At 54.0% G+C, this 24,972-nt stretch overlaps 1 protein-coding gene across 1 annotated transcript; it reads left to right on the top strand.

Moving 5' to 3' along the window:
* The first annotated feature begins 332 nt into the window (after window positions 1-332).
* On the top strand, window positions 333-23,889 carry LOC107511446 (long-chain-fatty-acid--CoA ligase ACSBG2). Its single transcript, XM_016145804.2, has 15 exons — window positions 333-381; window positions 1,481-1,581; window positions 1,997-2,238; window positions 5,558-5,646; window positions 6,306-6,426; window positions 8,616-8,702; window positions 9,740-9,889; window positions 14,515-14,691; window positions 16,519-16,700; window positions 16,809-17,042; window positions 19,834-20,051; window positions 21,999-22,138; window positions 22,211-22,457; window positions 22,852-22,997; window positions 23,865-23,889. The coding sequence occupies exons 3-14, from the start codon at window positions 2,002-2,004 to the stop codon at window positions 22,923-22,925; spliced, it is 1,956 nt and encodes a 651-aa protein (XP_016001290.1). The 5' UTR covers window positions 333-381; window positions 1,481-1,581; window positions 1,997-2,001; the 3' UTR covers window positions 22,926-22,997; window positions 23,865-23,889.
* Window positions 23,890-24,972: the final 1,083 nt, after the last annotated feature.

Genomic DNA, 24,972 nt, shown 5'->3' with positions numbered 1-24,972 from the left:
GCTAGGACTTGGTCTCACCGCAGACACACACTTTGGCCTTGAGCCGGACCCTCAGCATCTTTTTCTACTGCAGGTCCTCATTATTTGCTGCCAGCATGCAAGAGAGCATTGAGTTTTGAATATTGGTCTTTTACCTCGTCATCTTACAGAACTTATTTCTAATAGCTTTTCAGTTCATTGGATAGTCTAGGTAGTCAGTCATGTTATTTGCAAAATGACGATATTGTCTGTTTCTAATCTTTATTCCTCTCATTTCTTTTTCTTATCTTATTGCATTGGCTAAGAACCTCCAGACCAGCACTGAATAGTAGCAGTGACAAGCGACATCTTTGTCTTATTTCCGACTTCGTAACTATTCATCCAGTACGTTTGTAGCTATTAGTAAGTATAATATTTATTGTATGTTTCTGGTAGATATCGAATTAAGGAAATGCCTTCCATTTCTAATTCGCTAAGGGGTTTTCAAAAAAATGGATATTTCATCAAATTCTATCTTGAGGAGATCATATGGTGTTTCGCCCTTTGCCCCTTAAATGCAGTAACTCACATTTATAGAGTTTCGATGTTGAATAATTCTTGCATTGTTACAATGAATCAATATGACCTTTTAAAGTTGTGAAACACATCTTGCACGTACAATAACATGCAAAACATATCTGTACAATTTATGAAAAGCAATATGTCTATGCGCCTACTTCATTTTGTGAAATAGAAGATTCCTAGCAGCTTAGAAATCCCCTGTGAGTACTACCTTTTCCTCATGTTCCTCTGTCCCCTGAAAGGGGTCACCGCTATCCTGAATTTCCTGCAGAACTTTCTCTTATGGTTTCACCCCCTAAACATGTGCTGATTAAGGTCGCCTGTTTGTGAACTTTATATAAATAGAATCACACTGCAACTTGCTTATATATCAGCATCACGGCTTGGAGATGCATCTGGGGCTCTTTGCGTATGTCCCTACATTTTCATCACTGCATAGTATTCCACGATCCTCCTGCTGGACATTTGGGCCGTCTTCAGTGTGAGGTTCTCGTGAACCCTGCTGCAGTGAGCAGTTTCACCCTGTCTCCTGGCAGCCTCAGACCTGTCCTCCGTCACCATAGTTGTGCCTTCTCCAGAAAGTCACATACACGAAAGTGCAGAGTCTGGCTCCTTCCATCGGTGCCCTGCCCCCGGGGACGCGCTCACGTCGTCTCGTCAGGGGTTCCTTCCTCTGTGTCGCCGTGAGGATGTGCCCCAGGGTGGTGAGGGGGAGGAGGTGAGCTCGTTTCCTCACCTGCAGAATCGCGTGCGGACTCGGCTCCTCTGCTCTAACCGTCTAAGAGACTCTTCTGGAGAGCCACAGACGGAGCACTCTGTGCACTTCACGACTGCTCTGAGATCCGGCTGGTTTCCAGGCAGACGTGTTGGGCGGTCGGGGTCGGCCTCAGCCTCAGCCCCGTGGCCCCGTCACCCGTCGTCCCCGCTTTGCGTCTTGCAGCCTTGTGAAGAATGTTCTCCGTGGACCGGGCAGGCCTGAAATCCCAACGACTCAGGAAGAGGAGGCTGAGCACCCTGAAGTAGACATCAGGACAAGGAAAGGTACGCAGTGGGAGAGATCGGGGTGATGCTTCCGCATGCCAAGAACACCAAAGATTGCCGGAAAGTCGCCGGTCGCCAGGAGGTAGGGGAGAGGCCTGGAATAGGTTCTCCATCACAGCCCCTAAAGGACCCAACTGGCTGACACCTAGACCTCAGAATTTCATCTCCAGAACTGGGGGAGATTAAACATCTGTGCCTCAGCTGCCCGGTCTGGGGTGTAGGCACACCTCATTGCATTGTGTCTCGTTTTGGTGCATGTCTCAGATACTGTGTTTTTTACAAATTGAAAGTTTGTGGCAATCTTGCTTCAAGCAAGCCTATCGGTACAATTTCTCTAGCAGGCTCAGATGATGGTTAGCATTTTTTTTAAAGCAATAAAATATTTTACGATTAAGGCATGTGCATTGTTTTTTAGACACCATGCCACCTCCTCCTGAGCTGTGGACCATTCACGCCGATGGAGAAGTCCTTCTGAGGCTGTCGAGACATGGGGTAGGCCACGAGACCCCAATAACCATCCCCGAACTTTTTCGGGAGTCAGTCAGCCGATTTGGGACTTACCCGGCCCTCATATCAAAGAGCTGCGAAAACTGGGAAATTCTTAATTTCAACCAGTACTACGAGGCTTGTCGGAAGGCCGCGAGAGCCTTGATCAAGGTAAATGAGTCATTGGTTCTTCCTTCCTTCTTTCTTTCCTTCCGTCATCACTCATTCATTCGTTCAGAGTAGGAAATACATTCATACCTAAATATACACCTACACATACATATGGTACAAAATGCACAAGGCATCACAGATACAAAGATTGACTGGTGAAAAATTTCCCTCCAATCCTTGACCCTCACCTTATAGAGGCGGCAGCCACCATTGCCAGTTTTTATATATCCTTTTGAGGGAATAATCTATGTGTATATATTACATAATTTCTCTATATGCAAATTCTTACACACGTGGTAGCATACTATATCCATGATTCTGCATTTTGTTTTCTCCCCTAAGCATAGAATCTTTATGTGTTTGTCAGCTGCTTACGTATAACACACCGACCCTAAATTCAGTGACTTAGAATGACAAACATTTGTTATCTCACCATTTCTGTGTGTCATGACTCTAGGAGTGACTTAGCTGAGCATTTCTGGTTCCGGGTCTCTCGTGAGGTTGTAGTCAGGTTGTCGGCTGGGCTGTGCCATCTGAAGGCTGGGCTGGGGCTGGAGGCTTCACTGCCAAGCTTATTCCCATGCTCGGCTGTTGGCAGGAGGCCTCAGTTTCCTGTTCATAGCTTTCTCCAGAGGTTGTCCTTGGGATAACCTCACCACATGGCAGCCGGCTTTCCCCGGGGTGAGTGATCCCAGAGAGTGTGACCTGGACGGGGGCCCTGGTGTCTTTTATAACCTAATCTCGGCAGTGACATGCTATTGCTTCTTCCGTATTCTATTGGTCATGCGGAACAGCCTCGATACGATGGGGGAGGGGATTCCGTAAAACCACAAATGTCAGCTGAGAGTTGAGGGCCATCTGGGAGGCTGGCTCCCGCCGTCTGAGACCCTTCATTTAACAAAATCCATGTTCTTTTTGACAACTGCAGCTGTGCACGTAACAGTGCTGACTTGACCGGCCCCTACCAGGGGGCGTTTCCACTGTTTCTAGCCTTCGCTGCCTTGCAGGGTGCCACGGCGAACCTCCTTTGTAGAGTGAGTTCCTACAAAGAAGGGTCACTGTGCGCCCACTCGCAAAGTAGAGGAGAGTCTGTCTCATATTGCCGAAAATGTTCATCTTGGCCAGTCTGATAGGCAGGATCCTAAGACTCCAGATCCCAGCCCCTTCATGCTGAGTGCCGTCTGCTGGCGTATGGGTGGGACTCGTGCCTATGAGGGTGGTGGCAAAGGTGAAGAGATTTAGCAGATGTCATTAAAGTCCCTAATCAGTTGACTGAGTTCATTGAAAGGGCAAGTGCTCTGGGCAGGTCTGACCTAATCCGGTGAAGTCCTGAACCAGCGATCCTCCCGCGGGCCTCGAAGAGGCAAACTGTCGTGCCGTGGAGAGGGCCAGGGGCAGCGGGTGGCAGGTGGCCTCTAGGGGTCGAGAGCCATCCCCAGCTGACACTTACCAAGAAAACGGGACCCCTGCCATTCAAACACAAGGAAACAGGTTCTGCACACGAGTGTGAGTGCAGGAGAGGACCCCACGCCTGGAGAGGACCCCACGCCCGAGAGGACCCCACGCCGGAGAGGCTACAGCCCCACTGATACCCTCACTGCAGCTCCAGGACGTCCCAAGCACGGGGCGGACCGGGCCGCCCTGGGCTCCTCGCCTGTGGAAACTGAGATCACGAGTGTGCACTGTTCTAAGCCGCCAGGTTTGCGGTGATGTATCACACACCGACAGACAATGAATACGACAGGCATCTACTCCTGTAAAAGGGCATCTGCGGTGGTTCTGACCTTCTGGACAACCGATTGCATTTTGGCCTTGCCCCGGTGCCCTTTCCTGTCCTCAATGCCTATGCGTCCTCACTGCCAGGCTGTGAGGCGGCACTGTTCAGAGCCCTCTGCTTGGCCAGCAGCCTCCGGGCTGCCGCTCCCGCGCCCCAGGCCGGGTCCCTTGCCTCTCCTCAGAGACCATCCTCTCGGGGAGCGCGAGGACCCTACTCTCCAGACCTCAGGGAGCTGTCAGAAATAGGCTGGTTTACCTGCACACTCACAGAGACACACTTCCACAGAGAACACAGCCTTTCTGTCACTATGCAGACCCCGCGGCCACCACATTCTGAGACATCAACGGGCAGACGCTTTCCAAACGCTTACGTTTTCCCTGAGAACGGGGTCGTTGCTATGTGACCGGAAGAGCCAACAAAGTTAGAGTGACCCCGCATCAAAGGGAGGTCACCTTCAAGTGTCCTGATTCGCCCCGAACCACACGCAGACCAAGGCTACGCCTTTAAAAGTGCAGTTTCCCCACTACGGGACGTCAGTATTGGAGACTTCTGTCATTAAAAACAAAAATAAATTCACACCCATTAGGATGACCACGGCTTTTAAAAAGGACAGGAAATCACAACTGTTGGTGAGGACGGGAGAACCGAAACCCTCATTCCTGGAGGAAACGCAGAAGGTGCAGCCGCTGTGGGAAACGGTTTGCCGCTTCCTCAGAAAATGACACACGGAATTTCCGGATGGTCCAGCAGTTCCACCTCTGGGTACAGACCCGACAGGGTTCGAAGCGGAGACCCAAACAGCAACGTGCACAGCCTCGTTCACAGCGGCGGCGCTCACGACACGCAAAAAGCGGAAGCGACTCAAGCGTCCACCGACAGAGGCTGGGGACACTCAGTGTGGTCCACGGCCACGATGGAGCATTACCCGGACTCAAAAAGGAAGGAGGTTCTGCCACCTGCCACCACGTGGATGGGCCCTGGGGACACCGTGCTCAGTGAACAAGCTGGACACAGAAGGACACGTGCTGTGTGATCCCACTCACAGGGGGTCCCCAGAGGAGTCAGATCCACAGAGACAGGAAGTAGATGGTGGTGCCAGGGGCTGGGGGAGGGGTGGGGAGTGAGTGTGTCATGGGGACAGAGTGTCATTTTGGGAAGATGAGGAAGTTCTGGAGACGGACGGTGGGGACGGTGGCCCCGCAACGCGCGTGTGCTTGGCACTGCTGAGCCGTGCGGTTAAAATCAGCCGAAATTGGTCTATCAATGGTACTTCATGCTGTAAATAGTTTACCACAATAAAAATAAAATACATAAAAATAAGAGTAAACTAACGGGGTACTATGCAGAAGGAGGCAAACTAGTCACTTCCCAATATTCGTGAACGCATCACGCCCGAGATTTTAAGCTCAACGCTGGCTTTTCCTCGTGCAGCCCCGTAGGCCTTGGAGCGTGCGCCCTCCCGTCCCGACGGGCAGATCTCCCGGAAGCAAAACGTGCCTGTGTTTCAGTTTCTTGTTTGTCCGTCTGCTTTTGCCTCCCCAGCTGGGCCTGAAGCGGTTCCACGGAGTCGGCATCCTGGGCTTCAACTCCGCGGAGTGGTCGATCGCCTCCGTAGGCGCCATCCTAGCCGGGTAAGAGCCTGCGTGAGTTCGCCGTCCACGTCGACGGGCCCTGGGCTGCTCCGGGCTGCGGTGTGAGCGGGGAGCTCGGCCGCAGCCCCAGGTTGGCGGGTGAGACAGGCATGCAAGCCCTTTGGCTGAGCAAGGACTGGCGTTTCAAATACATGAGGCGATTCTAGAACTCGGTAATAAAAATACAAGAAGCTTTTAAATGGGCAAAGAACGCGAACGAGAAACATCGCAAGGCAAAATAGTCGATAAGGACTTGAGAAGATGCGCGACGTCATCAGCCGTCAGGGAAATGCACGGAGGGATGGTCGAGGGCGAGGCTGAGAGGCCGTGGTCGAAGGGACCAGGTGGCTCCAAATCCCAGAACGAGGCCCTTCACCGCCCCGAGCCTCAGTTTCCTCATCTCTAAAATGGGGCGCTTGTGAGGGTCCCGTGATCCGACGTCGCCGCGTTCATCATCACTATCATTTTTGTTTTTGTCGCCGTTGTGGAGGGAGGTGAGCTTGTGCCAACGCCGCAGACTCAGGACTTGCCTGCAGACCTTCCCCCTCCCCACCCCTTCCAGGACATTCTCCCCTTAAGGGGTGCGTGTGTGTGAGTGTGCACACGTGTGCGTGTGCATGTGTGTGCGTGTCACACGCATGTGTGCTTTCTTTCCCCAGGGGCATTTCTGTCGGTATTTACGCCACCAACTCTGCAGAGGCTTGTCAGTATGTGATTGCTGGTGCCAAAGTGAACATCTTGCTGGTTGAAAATGACCTACAGCTACAGAAAATCCTTTCGGTAAACCCCTGCCCAGTGCTGCCCTCCAGTCTCCCAGGGGACGGGGGGGTGGCGGGGGGCCTAGGCCAGGTGTCTTTCTGCCCCCAGGGAGGCACTAACGGTCAGGCGGGGTGATGGGGCTCGTGGGCTCAGGCTCACTGAGCGTCCTCCACAACCACGTCGGCATCACTGGCCAGGCTGCTTTTGGGGGCGGCGAGGCGGAGTGGGGAAGTTTAATTTCCTACTCAGCCTCCATTTAAAAAACGTGGTCGCAGATTATTCTACGTACAGTCCACTGTTATTTTTCTTTTAGAAGTATGATTATTTCGCGACTCGTGATTTTCTGCATTTCTACAATGCTTTTCTCTCTCTCTCTCCTGGTTCTTTCCCGAGTCCGCCACCTTCTGGTTCACCCCTCCCCAGGACCCGGCCCCCTCTCCGCTCAGCGCTTGTGTGTTTGCTTTGCGTTCCTCCTTCCTGGCTATGTTCACTTCGTTAAGTTTAATTTTATGCTGGTGTGTCGGCTGGCAGGTTTCCTTTCTTTGTAGTGACTTTACTTTGGGTACACTGAAATTTAACTCCCGTCGCATTTCTTTTTTTTTTTTTTCTTGCAGTATCTTTGTACGAACATTGTAGAAACTTTCCCAATTACTTACATTTGAACGAGCTGCCATTTTCTGAACCAGCTTTTGGCAGGAAGATGCTAAAGGCAGGGGAGTCCCGGGAGCTCGTGGCGGTGAGGCTGCACGGCCACATTCACCACCTAGCCTGGGGACCACCGTGACTGTTTCTTTAACACTTCGTCACTCTTTAACACCTCTAGAGTCCAGACGTGCCTCGCCATCAGTGGTACCTTCAGATCGCCGCTGGCCGCCGTTTCCCCACATGTTAACACCCCTGGAATTAGCACAGGTTTTCCAGACGCGGTGAACGGAAGCGCGCGCTGCCAGGCTTCCCGGCGCCTGGCCTGGGTCAGGACAGACGTCTGCCTCCAGCCATGAGCTTTTCTTCCACGGCGCTCTGTGCTCCTTCCTACTCTGTCACGTGTGTTCCCTCTGTTCGTAGCGGACCACGCTGGGGGCGGCCGATGGGCGACAAGCGAGGCGTTTCTCCGCCTTGCCAACAAATACCGGCTTATGATCTGGGTTTTTCCGCTGTTGGAAATGCCGCGTGCCCCATCCTTCCCCCGGCGCCAACCTCGCCGCTCCGGCTTCTTGTCCCGGCCTCCGGGAAGTTTGACTCCACATGCATAAAGCAATATCTGAATTATTTCTCTCTCACACTTTCACCGAAAGCACTGTTTGTGGGAGATTTCTGGTTCTGGTCACTCTGTATGGAGGATGCAAAGCCAGGCTCTTGACACGTTCCTCCCAAACTGGGTGTTCAGCCCCATTTGGGAATCTGATTCTGGGCGCTACTCATGGCTCATGTCCTCCAACTCGGCAGTGCTGGAGGAAGCTTCCCGCCTCCTTCAGAATAAACCCAAAACTCCTCACGCTGCCTCCAAGGTGGCCCACCTGGCCCCACCTCTCCCTCCTGCCCCTCGCCTCTCCCTCTCCCTTCCATTCCCCCCAGCCGTCCTGGACTTTTTCTGTTCCTCAAACATCCCCAGCTACTGCCTGCTTCAGGCTTTTTGGGAGTATGTTCCCTCCTTCTAGAAAACTCTTGTCCAGCTGTGACGAGCACTTCTTTTCTTTCCAGTCCACCCCAAAGACTTGGTTACAATTGTACTGAGTGTAATGGATGTTGGAAGTGACTTTCTCATTGGATTGCCTAGCAACGTCATCCAGGCCCACCCCGTGCTTTGTACAAACAGGGCACCTGAACCTTACAGTTCTAGGTGTAGGTAGAGAGTTCTGAGCCTGTCCAGGTACCAGCCACGTTCATGGAGGATTTTTGTGGCCTGACTCCAACTAGAAGTTTTGCTGAATCCTGGCTGCACAGTGCAGCAGAATTCAGCCTGAGACGTGTGGTCTCAACGAGGCTGATGTCACCCACCTTTAATCATTGGAGGCTACTGATACTGGCCACAAAGAACCAGCTGTCCTCAAACCCGGTGCTTTCATGTCAGTCAAGGAGTGATGTTTCATAGAAAAGAAAAGAAGGTAAAAAGAGGCTGAGGTTGCAGTAGGAGCCAGCTTAGGACGTGCATCCACCTTTGTCTTTCCCAGGGCAGGTTGCTATGAGGCCCACATTGAACTTTCTTTCAGATTCCACAGAGCAGCATGGAGACCCTGAAGGCGATCATCCAGTACAAGCTGCCAATACATGAGCACGATAAAGAAAACCTGTACTCTGTAAGTGTGGGAGGGGGCACAGGGCAAGGGGGAGGGCAGTGTCTCCAAGGGAAGCGAGATGGCCCCTTGAAGGAAGTAGGAGGTGAGCAAAGGGGAGGGCAGGACCCGAAAGGGACAGTGAGACAGGTGCGCAAAGAGAGAAGGCGGGGCCTCACAAGGGCAGTGAGCAGGTCTTTGAGAGGCTTTTTTTGGGGGTTGAGGGGCGGTGCTTAAGAGAAAAAGATAATTCGTTGGTTTATGTAACTACAATCCAGGGTGTTGATTTCAGGCATGGCTGGAACTAGGGGCTCAAACGTGACCCAAGCTGCATTTTGCCCTCTTGGTTTCGAGCCTTGCTGTACCCCCATAGTCCTGAGGTAGTCCAGTGGCTCCTGGAGCTACATCTCCACTCATTCGGGTCCAGATAGCACTTCCAGCCAAAGCCCTGATCTTCACCGTGATTGGGCCACCTGAGGTCACGTGCCCAGGCCCAATCCAATCATTGTGGCCCAGGAAGACGGCGCCCTCCGCCTTAAACCAATCAGGGTTGACCTCTGGAGTAGGGGGTGGAGTCGGCCCCATTCCCCTGGTCACCGAGAAGTGCCGAGTGCAGAGTGAATTCGGGAAGGCAGAGATCAGATGTCGAACTCCACTGTTCTACGCGTTTTAGGGACCTTCACTCATTTACTGCTTAGAACAGCCCAAGGAGTTGGGTCCTGATATTCTCGTCTCATGAACGGGGAAATCAAGGCACAGGGTTTGAAGGGCCTGCCTGGGAGTGGAGGAGCAGACGCTCGTGCGCGGTAGGACGCCGAGTCGCATCTCGCCGTCCACGCCCTCGATGCCGGCTGCAACCTCCCAGTTGAAACGATGGGTTTTGTAAGAGGAGCCGGGACTGGCGATCTTAAGCCTCGTCTCCTGGCTAAAATACCATGCTTTAGGAGAAGCTGATGGGACAAGCTCGGATGGGGCGGGGGTGGGGACGGGAACTTCGGGGGTTTGGTGCCACTTCTCGCACCCCCGAGTCCCCACAGGCCACTTGTCTTGTCTTTCCCCAGTGGGATGACTTCATGGAACTGGGCAACAGCATCCCCAATTCTCAGCTGGACCAGATCATAGCAGAGCAGAAGGCCAATCAGTGTGCCGTGCTCATGTACACTTCCGGGACCACGGGCAACCCCAAGGGGGTGATGCTCAGCCATGACAACGTAAGTGCTGGCTCTGCCAACAGTGACATCAGAGCCCCTTCGCTCTGGGCAGTGGCCTTCGGGGTGTTTCGGTTTTTGACCCACAGGGGCAAGGTGGCGCCCTGAGGTCTAGCATGCAGACCTTAACCAGCAGGGCATCTGGAGTCTCGCAGTCGCTTCCAAGGGGGCAGCAGAGAGCAGGGGTGGAGAAAGGGACTTTGGAAAGGACCTGGGTCCAAATTCCTGCCTTGTGACCTTGGGCAAGACATGTATCGCCTGCGAGCCTCAGTTTCCTCATCTGTAAATTGGGCGTGATGTAATAGTCCCTGCGTCGTGGGTCGTTCTGAAGATGCAATGAGTTAATATTGGTCGAGAGCCTAGAGCCATCCATGTTTGGTAATTAAATAAGTTCTGCGTTTGGGGAGTAAAACAGGAGCTGAGGTTTTGGTTCACTCAAGGAAGGCTGCGCGTTTGGGGGACACTTACGTATGTCTGGATGGAGTCCAAGACCGATGGTAATTGAGATCACTGTTATGAAAGAAAAGGGAACACCTGCTAAAAGATTCCCTTCATAGAAAACCCTAGAAAATGCAGACTTATCCACAGGGACCAAAAGCAGATCAGCGGTTGGTTACCTAAGGATGGGTAGAAACCTAGCAACACGTGGGAACTCTGGGGGGAGATGAAAATGTTCACAATCTTGATGGTGGCGATGGTTTCACAGGTATCGACACATGTCAGTGTGTGTCAGATTGTACCCTTTAAATTGTGCAATTCATGGTGTGTCAGTTATACCTCTATAAAGCTGAGTTTTTTGAAAAAAGAATGCAATGGTAACAGTTCACTTCTGTTGCACGCTCACTGGATGCCAGGCACTGTTCTGAGAGTTTTACACTTAGAAAATCCTCACAGCAATTCTATTGACTCTATTGGGTGGATGCCGTTTACGGATGAGAAAATGGAAGCCCAGAGAGGTTAAGTTACTTGGCCCAGGCCACACGGCAAGCAACACAGTGGAGCCAGGATTTGAACCCAGGCAGGCTGGCTTTGCAGTCTGCATTTTTAACTACAACGTAGATAGACACGGGGAACGTGTAAAGATGTCCAGAGATGCGATGCCAACATTTAATGTAAACAATGCAGGACAGCACACAGCACACAGAGTGATTTCTGTTAAAACTTTTGAGAAGGCAGCAAGCAACATGCGCCTGTGAAAGCTTTCAAAGCAGAGAAAAGTCTGGGGAGATACGCACCCAGCTGACAGTGCCGTTTCCCCTCGCGAGTCAGAAAGAGCGCTAGTTTTTAAACAAAGCGCTTCTCCCTTACGAGAGCTTTTCCCTCCAGTCTAGCTGAAAAATTGCCAGCACACTGGCTTTTGCACGGCTGTTCCCTCACATGGGGGTCTCTTTCCCAGAGACCTACATGGCTTCCTCCTTCAGCTCCTTCCTGTCCCAGCTCAGACGTGACCTCCTCTGTGAAGTCCTCCCTGATTTCCATGTTTAAAATAGCAGCAATAAACCACCCCATTGGTCCCTCTTTCTTTCTCTTTCTTTCTTTCTTTCTTTCTTTCTTTCTTTCTTTCTTTCTTTCTTTCTTTCTTTCTTTCTTTCTTTCGCTGTTTTTCTTACAGTCATTATTATATAGTCATTTGCTTATCATGACCATCAGCTCCCTCAGGACAGGGAGTGCCTGTCCTGTTCACTGCTCTGTGTCCAGTGCCTGGCACACAGGAGGTCCACCTCTGCGGAATGCATGAATGACAGGCATCTCACCAGCATTTATAATCCTTGTGGCCTCATGTCTGGTGAGATATTCTCCTAGCATTGGGGTGACAAGTAAAACCCTTGAGCCAGGCTTCCTGGGTTTGAATCCCGGCTCTTTCACCTGTTAGCCGTGTGCCTGGGACAAGCTCCTTAACTCCTCTAGGCCTCAGTCACCCCGCCTATAAGATGGAGACGAGAATGGTTTCTACTCGTAATTGTTGCTGTGAAGGTTAAGTTATTCCATACACTGTGTCGATTAGCTAGTGCTGCGTGACAAACCATTCTAGAGCTTAGCGACTTAAAACGCCAACAGTATCCTGTATCTGGGTCTGGAATTTGGGCAGGGCCCAGCAGGGGGTTTCTTCCGCGCCAGTGTTACCTGGGCTCACTCGGCTGTGTTCAGCTGTTTCTGGGCTGGGTGGGAAGGTCCCAGGACTCCTCACCATGTTTCACGTGGTTCGAGCTTCCTCACAGCATGGCGGCTCACGGTTGTTAAACTTTTTAATGTGGCGGCAGCTCCCCCAGAGCAAACGTTCCCTGACCCGAAGGCAGAAGCTGCCGTCTTTGAAGGCTCAGCGTCAGAAGTTACAGTGTCACCCTGCTCTGTTCTGTTGGTCACCAAGTCACTGGACCAGCCCTGTGAAAGCAAAGGAAAACGGGCCACAGCCACGAATGGGCGGGTGGCAGCGACTCTACGCGTGTAGGTGAAGTGCTTGGCACGATGCCCCAGCGCTGTTAGCGACTGCTACTTTGTAAGCCGTCACCCTCTTCCGTAAGAAGTTAGAGCCGGTCCAATATTCTCAATGTCTATCAACAGCTCAACGTTTCTCCCATTTATAGAGCGCTAACTCTGTACCGCACTGAGACGAACACGTGTCAACTCCTCACAAACCCTACGATGGGAGGGGAGATGACCTGCCCAAGGTCACAGAACAAAGAAGTACCCGGGACGGGGTCTGAACCCGGGAGTGTCTACACTACTGCACATCAGGTCCGCACACGCCGAGCCCCTTCCCTCAACGAGAGGGCGCAGGGCGCCTCGGAGCACAGCCACGAGGGACAGTACTGACAACCCTCCACCCCGAGGCCCAGAGGCGGGAATGGGACCGATCCGAAAGGCTCACTATGGACCAGGTGCTTTGCATCCGTTACTGCCCCTACTCCCTTTTATTTCTTCATTCATGCATTCGGCAGAAACATAGAACACATACTATGTGCTGGGGATACAGCATTTAACAAAACCGACTCGATCGGGGCCCTTAGGAAGACTGAGAGAGGGAATGGACAAGTAAAACCATTCGTTCTCCAAAGAGGACATACAGGTGACCACAGACACCTGAAAGGAGCTCAATGTCACTAACCGTCGGGGGGATGCAAGTCAAAACCACCATGAGATACCACCTCATGTGACAGGTAATACTTGTCAGAATGGCCACTGCCTTAAATAAAAAAACGAGTGTCGGCGAGGATGTGGAGAAAGGGAACCCTCACACACTGTCGGTGGGACTGCAAATCGGCGCAGCTGCTGCGGAGAACAGTATGGAGGTGCCACAAAAAAATGAAAATTGGAACTGCCATGTGACCCAGGAATTCCACTCTGGACAGATCCAAAGCAAACGAAAACACCGGTTTGCAGAGACACGTGCACCCCTTTGTCCATTGCAGCATTGCCGAAAGTAGACGAGATACGGAAGCAACCTAAGTGTCCACCGACAGGCGAACAGAGGAAGATGCGGTCCATGTGCATAACATCAGTCGGCCATAAAGAAGAATGAAATCGTGTCATTCTTTGTGCCTAAGGGTATCACGCTAAGGGAGATGAGTCAGACAGAGACAAATACCATATGTTGTCATTTATATGTGGAATCTAAGGAAAAAGAGTGGATGAATAAAACAAAACAGAACCAGACCCATAGAGACAGAGAACAGGCTGATGGTCGCCAAAGGGTGTGGGGGGGGGGGGGTGCAAGGGTGAGAATAAAGAAAAAAAATGATATGAAATAAAATAAAACCGTTTGGGTTGTGGTGAGCGATACCCAGAGAATTAGATGAGGGGAAACTTCGCTTTGGTGGCATGAGACGGCCTTTCTGTGGCAGCGACATTTAAGCAGAAATTGAACAGGCGAGGGAGAGCCAGTCTCGGGGAAAGGTGAAGGAACAGCGCTCCACGCAGAGGGAACAGCCACTGCAAAGGCCCCGGGGCCGGGCGCCACCCGATGTGTCGGAGGAACCGCACGCGGCCCCAGACTGCTCGCCGGAGGTGTGACGCCAGCGAGAGACAGATTGTGAAGCCACAGATGCGCTAAAACTGTGCACCTGCGAACGCACTGGAGAACGAAAAGCCCTAACGAGCCCGTCGCCGGGGTGTTTATGGGATAGGGTGGTGGGTGGCCTCTTTGTTCGTTAGACAGTGTTGGTTCCTCGGTTTTACAGTGGACACGGGATACCTCTGTGCCCATATTATAGATGAGGAAATAGAGGCTTAAGCAAGTAGCCCGGGAGCACCCCGCTAGCAAACAGTGCAGTCAGGATTTGGTTCTGGGACACTCACCGAACCCTTCCAGTTTCTGACTTTCCGGATAGGCGTTCTGACCCTGAGGCCTCTCGTTGGATCCAGGGGGTCTGTTAAACTCCTCGCAGTGGCCACCGAGTTGTACGGCTCCTTCCGGCCTCGGGCGAGTCAGCTAACGCTCGGTGCTTCCACGTCCCACCCGTTCGACAGGGAGAGTCGTGGTTATCGACCCCAGCGTGATACGGCGAGGTTTAATCAATGCGCGAGACTGGTGCCCGGCACCTAGTAGGCGCTTCGTTCGCGTTCGTTAAAGGCCCGCTTTCCGCGAGGATGAGGCACCCTGGGTCACAGCCCCCCCACTTGTGTTCCAGATCACGTGGACGGCCGGGGTGGTGGCCCGGGACTTGGGCCTCTCTCACGCCCGAGAAAAGCAGGAGGTGGTGGTCAGCTACCTCCCGCTCAGCCACATTGCGGCCCAGATGCTGGATATCTGGGTGCACATGAAGATCGGGTCTGCCATCTACTTCGCGCAGCCAGACGCTCTCAAGGTGAGGCCAAGGGCAGCGGCGAGGGCACCCCCCAGGGCTCCTTTCTGTCCTTGTCATGCTCCACTTAGCAGCACCGGCAACAGCTGACCACGTGCGGTCAGGATTATCTTTACCGGAGTCGGGGAATCTGTGTGCGGCTGTGTAGATCGTCGTACACTGAAAAACGCAAGACTATGATGTGAATGGTACTGAAAGCAGAGTGTGTGAGTGTGTGTGTGTGTGGTGTGTGTTAAAGTCAGTATTCCCAACTCCAAAAAGCTCCCCCCCCCCAAAAAAAATACCCGTCTCACACCCTTAACTTAATCACATCTGCAAAGTCCCTGCTGCCATAAAAGACAACAATTCACGAATTGAGGGAGTTAGAAGAAGGACATCTTCCGGGGTGGGGGGCGGGCATGATTCTGCCTCCCACACTCTATCAAACAGGGTGTCTGAGGGCCTTTGTAATTCCTTCTAGAAGGTTCCTTCTCCTGTTTTTGTGTGGCTGATGACTCTTTGTCGTTTAGTCCTCTGCTTAAATTTCTCCGTAGACCTTCTCACGTCCCCACAGTCAGCGTCTGAGATGTAGTAGCCACGCGATGCTTTTTTTTTTTTTTTTTTTTGGCTAAATACATAATGGATGCACACGTGCCTTCGCCGACTGTCTTCCAAAGTGGCCACACTGTTTTCCCTTCCCGCCGGATGTGCACGAGGGTGTTCATTCCCCCTCCTCCCACTCACATCATCGCGCCATTATTATTACTGTCATGACCATTTGCCATCCCGGGCGGACGCGAAGGCATTTTAATTGCCATTTCCCTAATGACTAATCATCGTGAGCAAGTTTCCATGTGCTTATTGGCCATTTGTGAGTCTTCTCTGGAAAAATGTCTGTTCAAATCTTTTGCCCCTTTAAAAATGTGGTTGCATATCTTGTGGAGTTTTAAGGGTTCTTTATTCATTCTGGATATAAATCCTGTATCAAGTATGTGATTTGCAAATACTTTCTCCCAGCTCTGGGGCTTGTCTTTTCGTTTTGACTCTGATAAAATACAACTTATTATTTTTTTCTTTCATGCCTTTGGTGCCATAAGTAAGAAATTTTTGCCTAAGCTCACGGAGATTTCTTCCGTGTTCTTCAAGAAGGCTTTTCGTTTGAGCTCTTATGTTTAGGTCTGTGATCCATTTTGAGTTCCTTTTTGTGTTTAGAGAGAAGTCAGTCTCTAAGCTGAGCTCTTGTTTTAATTTCTAGTTTTTTGGATGTGGATATCCTTTCGCTGCTCAGTTGCCTCGGCACTTTTATTGAATGTCAACTGATCACAAATGCTAAGAGCCATCTCTGGGTTTCTATTCCATTCCGTTGATCTATATGTCTGTCCTTATCCTGAAACCACACTGACTTGGTTTTTCTGGTTTCTGGTAGGATGACTACCTTGTCCCAGTTTGCCTGTGACTTTCTCAGTTTTATAACTGAAAATCCTGCATTCCAGGAACTCCCTCGGTTCTGGGCAAACCAGGATGGTTGATCACCGTACTTTATAATAAATTTTAAAACCAAGTAGTAACTCTTCCAATTTTGTTCTTTTTGAAATTGCTTTGACTATTCTAGGCCCTCTGCATTTCTATATAAAATGCAAGATCATCTCGTCAGTTTGTATAAACAAGCCTGTCTGGATTTCGATTGGGTTGCATTGAACCTAGAGATCGATTCTGTGGGAAACACCTTACATCTGTTTTAACTGGCCAGGAGAAGGTTCTCCTGGGCTGAGCTGGTGGCTGGGAAGAGATGAACGTCTATCTCAGGGCCTTGGAAGGTGAGGGTGGTTAACCAGGCTCCATCCCATGCAGGGCACCTTGATCGATACTCTGCGGGAGGTAAAGCCTACCATCTTTTTGGGGGTGCCCCGAATTTGGGAGAAGATGCAGGAGAGGATAAATGAAAATGGCACCAGATCCTCACAGCTGAAGAAGAAGGTGTTTTCATGGGCAAGAGCTGTTGGCTCAAAGATGAATAAAAAAAAGATGCTGGGGTAGGTGGAGGGTACCGCGGGGCCGGGTGGGGAGGGCGGTGGGCGAGGGGCTCAGCCTTCTCCGCCTGGGACCCACGGTCACAGAGCCCCCCTCGGCGCTGTTGACAGGATACACGAGACCCCCGTGAGCTATCACTTAGCGAAGGTGCTCGTGTTCAGCAAAGTCAGGAACATCCTGGGCCTCGACCACTGCCACTTCCTCATCAGCGGGGCCGGGGCCCTCAGCCCGGACATCTCCGAGTTCTTTCTGAGCCTCGACTTACCTGTGGGCGAGATATACGGTTTGAGCGAAAGCTCAGGACCTCACACTGTCTCCAAAAGGGAGAACTACAAGATCCTAAGGTACCGGCCCCCTGGACAGACTCCCGGTCCCCCAGCGAGGAGGTCGGGAAGGCGGGTGGGCCTCGGCCAGAGGTGAATCCTGACTTGGTGTCACCAGAACGATCCCTGTTCTCCAGCTCCCGAGCCCCAAACCCTCGCGACCGCGGGAAGCCCTGGCTTGTCGGGCGATCTGCCGACGGGGAAGGGAAGGGCTCTCTTCCACGGCCGCCCCTGATTGCCTGCAGACGGCCCACCCCGGCCTGCCCGCCCCAGGTTCACTTCCTGGGACCTCAGACCCTTCGTGTCCACAATGCTCCATCTCACACACGCCACAGGCCCCCTCTGGCTTCTCCCGAGCCCCGCTCACCCCGGGCTGCAGGATTGAACCCCACGATACTGAAACAGTAAGAGCACCAGATGCAGGTTCTACTCAGAGATGGAGAGCTTTCGGGTCGTCTCTCTCTCTCTCCGACCCCTTCCCTGGCGCCACGTTGCGAGTCCGGCTTGTCACTCACGCTGGGCCAGGTTCCAAACGCCTCGGAACTCCGCAGAAACCCTGCCTTTCGCTTGGCCTTAGCGCCTTTCCCGCTCCACCCCTAAAGCCACCTGAGGCCTGTTTTCCACCAGGTCAAATGTCCACTGGCGTTCTCCCAAAACCAGAGAGTGGTCCTCCCCTAAAGAGAAGTGATACTGTCCCCACCCTTGAGGAAAGGTGAAAACACCAGCCTGCATCTTCAACTCTTTTTTTTTTTTTTTTTTTTTTTCCAATGAGGAATACATGCACATTTCAAAAAAAATCGGCAGGGGCGAAATGTGGGACGGAAGCGCCCTCCCGCCCACTCCCCGCCTCCCGGCTGGGCTGCTTGACCGCGGCTGCGTAGCACCGCGCCGCACGCTGGACAACGGGAATTCATGTACTCACAGCTCCGGGGACTAGAAGTCCGAGCTCAAGGCTCAAGGCGGGGGCCGGGGCGGTTCCTTCTGAACCGGCCACAGGGGTATCTAGGAGCATCGGCTGGAACGCGCTCGTCGCGGAGCCTGGCACAGGGACGTGCTCGCCGCCCGCCCCGGCGTGCCCCGGCTTGCGGGAGCACCACCCCGGTCACTGATCGCGGTGTGCCCCTTGTGCGTGTGTCTGCGCCCCCATTTCCCCTCCGATCCTCATCCAGTCATGCTGGATTTGGGGCCGCCCTACTCCACCGTGACCTCGTCTCAATTTAACCAATTACACATGCAGTGACCCTATTTCCAAACAAGCCCGCGTGCGTGCTGGCGACCCGGGAGTTAGGACCACAAAGTAAGAACGGGGTGGGGGCGGACCCAGCCCAACCCACAGCGCCCTCGACAGGCAAGATAGGCACATCGCGTTCTCTTAAATTAACCTGGCGTAAGCGGCGCACTGATCCCAAGCCGCGGCATTTCCCATGTAAAAATAGACATAGAACTCATTCTCTCTGAACTACTTATTACTTGCTATCCGGAGCTCAGGAACCAAAAAAACCTCAGATGACATAATATCCTTCACGGTCTGGGTTTGTAATACAAACTTCCACTCAGCCTCGACTCCCACCACCCAAGCTCGGGATCGAGCAGGTTTGGTTAGTAAGGAATTCTTGCAGAGACTGGTCCTTATGAGTGCGAACAGCTGTCTCATTTTTAACAGCTGCGTAATATTCCACTGGGTGGATCTATTATAACTGATTCACGTGGTCCCTTTCTTGTTGGATATTTAGGGCTTTTTTGCTCCATCATTTGTGGCCACAAACAACGCTAAAGTGAATGCTTTGTATGTGCACCGTATACATTGCTAAATCAATTGGTGGGAAGTGGTGTTTTGTTATAGCTGTCGGAGACATTCCTTTATAATAACTGAAGTTGGGGAAAAAAAAAAACCCTTCCATACGTTTAAAAACCATTTGTATTTCATTCTTTCTGATCTGTCCACATCCTCTGCCCTTTATAAAAACTAGATTATTGGTCCCTTTATTATCGGTTTGGTGGCACTCTTTACATATTAGGAAAATCAGCCCTTTGTTTTTGATATGAGTTGCAAATAGTTCACCCCTAGGTTTACCACTGGTATTTGGTTTTGGTCGAGGTGTTTTTGCTGTGCAGAAGTATTTTTATCTTTGCATGGTTGAGTGTATCAATCTTTCCTTCACGCCCTCTGTGCTCCTAGAAAGGCCTTCAATGCGGAAGTCACTGAGAGGCTCTTTGTAAGTTCTAAGCTTCTTAAGCATGCCTTCTTCCTCTTGCTAACTGCGGGAATCCCTACAATTAGCCCTGAAACCACTGGCTCTTCTAAGTTCTGACGGAAGAGATCTCATCCAAACCATAAAAAAAACACTTTCTTTTCTGCCTCCTAAAACCTCCTCCTCAAATGCTGTCTCTAGGAACAGAGGTTTTATAAGAACACAGATTTCAGGCCGTGCTATTTCGTCTTAAGGAAGTAACTTCAACCTCTAGAGAGATCATGGTTGGTTGTCTGACTTACAATCAGCTTTTCCTGGTCACTGCGCATAGTTATCTGTCTGTTTTCTAAAAGATGAGGGTTTGTGCACTCCTTAAGCCAGAGGCACATTGTCCTCCTCCGATCCATGTAAAACTTGAAGCCTGTGACTCTGCCGGGTGTCCCAGTTCACCGGCCCCTCTGCTCGGCAGACACCTCTGCATGGCCCGGGTCCCAGAGAGGGTGAAAGGAGCAGGCGCAGCGTCGGGAGCCCCGGCCACAGACCCGGGCCGCAGACTCGGGCCAACCTGTGCTGGATGCTTTGTCTCCGAGCCTCGGTGGCCCCTCTCCGTTCCTTGGCAGCTGCGGGAAGATCCTGAGTGGGTGTAAGAACCTGCTGTACCAGCAGAACACTGACGGCATCGGGGAGGTGTGCATCTGGGGCCGGCACGTGTTCATGGGCTACCTGGAGAAGGAGCAAGAGACCATGGAGGTCATCGATGAGGACGGCTGGCTGCACACCGGGGACTTGGGCCACATGGACAGCCAGGGTTACCTCTTCATCTCTGGCCGCATCAAAGGTACGGGGACTGTGCACTGCCGGCCACCTGCGAGCCGGCGGGCAGACGCTCAGGCGCCGGGCACACGTGCACGGGCGCAGGCCCCGGCTCCCGGCCCGGGGGCCCGGCCCGGGGGTACGGCCACCCTGGTCCGCGCGGCCTGGCTTGTCCTCGGGCCCGGCATTCGGCCCTCAGCAGGACGGGTGGGAGAAGCCAGCCATCCCAACCCTGACACCCGGTTCCTCCCCCGCACCCTGCGGACGACAGTCTGCAGATCACACGGCTAAATGCGCATGAAGGACGTGGAGCAGGGCCCGCCGGGCTCAAGGACCCGTGTTCTTGGCCACCGCTGCTCGTTGGGCAGTTAGTTGTAGTAAAAGCGGCCGCCGGCAACACCTGGATCGGTGGATGTTGCCGTGTGCCAGGACGAGGGTCACGTGATTTTCACGCGTCGCAAATGTTATTATTCTTTGGGCTTCCTTCCAACGACTGAAAATGTAAAGACCGTGTGTGGCTTGCAGCCACACGAAAACGAGCCGCAGCCTGAGTTCGGCTCGCAGGCTGCGGTCGGCCCGCTCTGGCGCAGGCAGACGTGGGCGCTGAGCCCGACAGAGGGAGGAACTGTCCCGTGAGGCGGCTGTGTCGGCATCGTTTCCGTGAGAAGCAATGGGAAGCCCTTCCGAAACGGGTTTGCGTGAGCAACGGAAATTTGTTTCAAAAACTGTGCGGTCCCAGCGGTATTGCCTCGGGCCGGAGCCAGGCGCCCCGCGGCGGCAGGAGGAGCCTCCTTAACCTCCTACGCTGAGCTCTCGCCCGGGCCGGAGCCCTTCTCGAAGAGGCTTCTCCCAGCTGGGGACAAGGTGGCCGCCAACGGTCTAGGCTTCCCCTGACTCCCAAGGGACAAGCGTGTGTTGTTCCTGATAGTTTCAGCACAAGGTTTGGTCCTGACCCTCACTCACTGGGTCTCACCTCAGAATGAATCACTGCAGGTCAGCGGCCCCCAACCTTCGTGGCACCAGGGACCGGTGCTCCTGGGAGAATGTAACGCCTGAGGAGCTGAGGCGGGGCTGAGGCGGTGGTGCCGGCGCTGGGAGCGGCTGCGAGGCAGACGGAGCTTCGCTGGCTCACCCGCCGCTCACCTCCTGCTGTGCGGCCCGGTTCCTAACAGGCCATGGGCCGGTACCGGTCCACGGCCCAGGGGGTGGGGGACCCCTGCTGTGGAGGACGGAAGGTGCCGATCGGTCAGACTTGGTCACATGCCCGCCCTGCAGTCCACCTGCCCAAGGCACATACAGATGGAGAGTAGCTCCCTGAGGAAAGGCCAGGGGGCGTTTATTCGAAGGGGGAGTCGCTGGGCAGAGAACGCCACGGACTCCATGAGGCGATCACATCGCTGCTGTGGCCATGACCACCTCAGGAAAGGTGACGGCAGCACCGCGGGACGCCGCGGAGAGAGTCCAGGTGGGGGGGCAGGAGGGGGCAAGCCTCTCAGGAGGAAAGGACCAGTGGAGACTGTGCCCGGGCAGCAGGAGGGGTCCTGGAGAGTTTTGGAGGCTGAGGGGAGAAAGCAATACAATTTTTTCCGACTGTGCCAGAATCAAGGATGTGACACACAGTTTCAGGGTAACCCTGGACTTCCGTTCTTTTGGGGTTGCCAAGTGATGGAAAATCAGGGGACAGAGAGACAGGGCGTGGCCAGAAGCATGTCACTATTTTCCAAGCGAGGCATAGTGGAGGGCTGGACCGGGGCGCGGGGGGCCGAGCAGATAAGACACTGTGCGGGTGGAGCACACGGGTGACTCCGGGCCGCGGCTTGGCAAAGGGCAGGGGGGGCGTCCTGGCCGTGGGCGGGGTCCTCCTCCGCCTCTGGGGTGTTCTAAGTGAGCGGTCGTGCATGCTGGCACCTGTCCCCCTGGTCCTCCCATTATGATCGACGCACCGCGCCCCCAAAGCCGTGCTTTATTCCAGAAATCATCATCACAGCCAGTGGCGAGAACGTGTCCCCGGTACCCATCGAGAACATGGTTAAGAAGAAGATCCCCATCGTCAGCCACGCCATGTTGGTGGGAGATAAGGCAAAGTTCCTGAGTGTCCTGCTGACGCTGAAGGTAATGGGGCCCTCGGGGCTGGCCGGGGCACGTGTGCGTGTCGGCGTGGTGACGGGGGGTGTCCCGGCACAGTGCGAGGTGGACGTGGTGAGCGGAGAGCCGCTGGACAAGCTGAGCCCGGAGGCCATCAAGTTCTGCCGGAGCGTGGGCAGCCAGGCGACCACCGTGACCGAGATCGTGAAGCAGCATGACTTCCGCGTCTACGCGGCCATCCAGAAGGGCATCGATGCCGCGAACCAGGAGGCCAACTCCGGCGTGCACAGGGTCCAGAAGTGGGCCATCTTGGAGAAGGACTTTTCCGTCCGGGGTGGAGAGCTGGGTGAGCGGCGGGGGAGCCGGTGGCCGTGACACGTGGAGACCGATCCCTGGGGATGGGAGAGGGGCACCTCTACCTCCAGCCGCCTGGTGCCCGGCTCTCCCCAAGCACGTGCACGCGGACACACACACCGTCCCTCCGCCTCTGGCTCCGCTGGGACAGCCCCTCCGCCCCGGGATCAAAGCCACGCTCCTGACCACAGCCCTGCGGCTCCCTCTCCTCCGACCTCACTTGTCACCTCCGACCTCACCTGTCACTTCCTCCCCCCGACCGAGGGAAGGCGGTGCACCCAGGAAGCGGCCCCGAGCCCCAGCCGCGGGACCCTGGCTGGTCACGCACGGGGCACGTGGACTCGCATTTATCCCCACAACCAAACTTGTTTCTCCTCTCTCGACAGGTCCAACGACAAAGCTGAGGAGATACTTCGTGACCCAGAAATACAGAAAGCAAATCGAAAACCTCTACCACTGACTTCACTGCGAGCCGCCCTTGGCCGCCCTGCCCGTGAGACCGGCCGCGCCTCGAGCGAGTCCAGCCCAGGCGGTCAGTCCCTCGTGGGGCAGGCAGGTCCACGCGCACGCCTCCGGCCGCCGAGGTCCTGGGTAGGGTCCGGCCTCGGCTCACGCCATCTCCGCGGGGTTGTGCAGGGCACGCAGTTGGCCGCCCACAGTGTTAGCTGTTATTCTGGGCTTTTCCGCTTGTCGCCGAGAGAGAGCAGAGCAACCTCCCCTCCAGGACCAGAGCTGTTCGTTAGACGCCCAGAGGTCTTGCTGTGGCCTCTCCGGAGAAAGCCACTCGCCAGAAACTTGGGTGAGGGGGGAGCACCACCTGCCAGGAACCCCGGGAATGAAGCGCGGTGGCCCCTCACAGACGGCGAGGCACGGAGACTCGGCGTGCTCCTGCCCAGCCCTCCTCCCCTCCTTCCCCCCCACCCCCGTCTTGTCCTTAGGGGGCCCCCAAGTCGCCGCGAGACATGAGACGGTGCGGGCAGAGAGCAGAACGCATCGGCACATCGTCGGCCATCAGCAGGTTGTGAAGGCTCAGCACCAAACGGAGCATGCGAAGTATCTGATCAATGTCACATGTTGAAAGGATAATACTTTGGATATCTCGGGTTCAAATCACATGCCCTTTCGATCGATGTCATCGGTTCCTTGTTTGTGGCTAAAGGAACATTCTACAGTCCACAGACGGGTCGCGCAGCGTGTTCCTTGGACAGTGCTGAGGGGTCCGGTTTTCTAACTTGTAAACGTATCGGTTCATTTAGAAACGTTCTCATTGTATGGCTGCTGCAGGGTCTTGGAGGCCCCCGCATGGCGGTGACCTGTTTACCCCCCTGCAGCCCCCTGCGGGAACCCCCACCAGCCGCGCTGCGTCCTGCTGAGCGGGGCTGTCCCCTCTGCCTTTCAGGAGCCGGCTTCCCTCTGGACCAGCCCCTCGATGACGATTGATGAGATTGATGATCGATCGATCGCTCGTGCATGCAAGTGGTGCTCCGCTGGGACCGGCCACGCCTTTCGAAGCCACGGAATGTCGCAGATCTCAGTCCCAATGAACGTCGGCGTCAGCCCTTCTAAGCGGACGCTGATGGGAGATCTACGCAGAGTGGCTCGGTGTGGAAGGCTGGCCTGAGCTGTGGCTTCCGACTGGATTTTGTTCTCCCCAGAGGCCCGACCGAGACATCGGAGAGAAGAACGTCCGCAACTTTAAGAGCCGGGCCCGAACCAGCGTGCCTCCCGGGGGCAGCCTGGAAACCCTACCACCAGGCCCCGACACCAAAGCCACCCGTCCCAGGCCCCGGCCATCGGCCAGACGCAAATGTTTTGCCCTTTGTTGAGAAGCTCAGACTCTGAAATCAGCTCAGATTCTGGCTAGCTGTGTGTGAGTTCAACCTTCTGAGCCTCGGGGGGCTGTGCAGTTCCACTGATGACAGACGCAGTGTGGCCTCGGACGCCCCCAAACCCCCGATACACGTTAGCGGTCACCATCGAGGCACAGTCGGTCCTGGTCAACGGCGAGGGCTTTGACAAATTCCCTCTCCGGGGATGAGTTTTGCTGTAGTCACAAGGTCTAAAATAACAGCAGTTTGAAGAAAAGAGAAGTTGTTGGCTCTTTCGTCCAGCGGCCCGTGTGTAGGTAGAGCAAAGCAGAAGCGGAAAACCCATGGTGTGCTGGCTGCTAAGCGTGAGGGTGGGGACGCCGGGGGAGGGGGGAGCTGGTGACCATTCGCGGACTTGTCCGAACGGTTGGGAGCACCCCCCACCCACGTCCCAGCTGAGGTCAGACAAGGCGACGCCCAAACTTCCTCCCTCAGCTCATTCTGTAAGTGTGTGTCCTTTTGGGGGTCTGCTTAGTGCCTTTTTTTTTTACATTTTTGTTGGTGATTTTGCTGTTGAAAATTGCTCCCAAGCAGGGTGACCATGCTGTCCCGTGTTCCTGAGTGCGGAAAGGCTGTGGCGTGCCTCACGGAAAAACGTTAGGCCAGCTTAGCGCAGGCGTGAATTCTAATGCTCACGAA

This window comes from Rousettus aegyptiacus, unplaced genomic scaffold, assembly GCF_014176215.1.
Source record: "Rousettus aegyptiacus isolate mRouAeg1 unplaced genomic scaffold, mRouAeg1.p scaffold_m13_p_16, whole genome shotgun sequence".
Classification (NCBI taxonomy): domain Eukaryota; kingdom Metazoa; phylum Chordata; class Mammalia; order Chiroptera; family Pteropodidae; genus Rousettus; species Rousettus aegyptiacus.
This window is presented reverse-complemented; position numbering and strand designations above follow the sequence as displayed.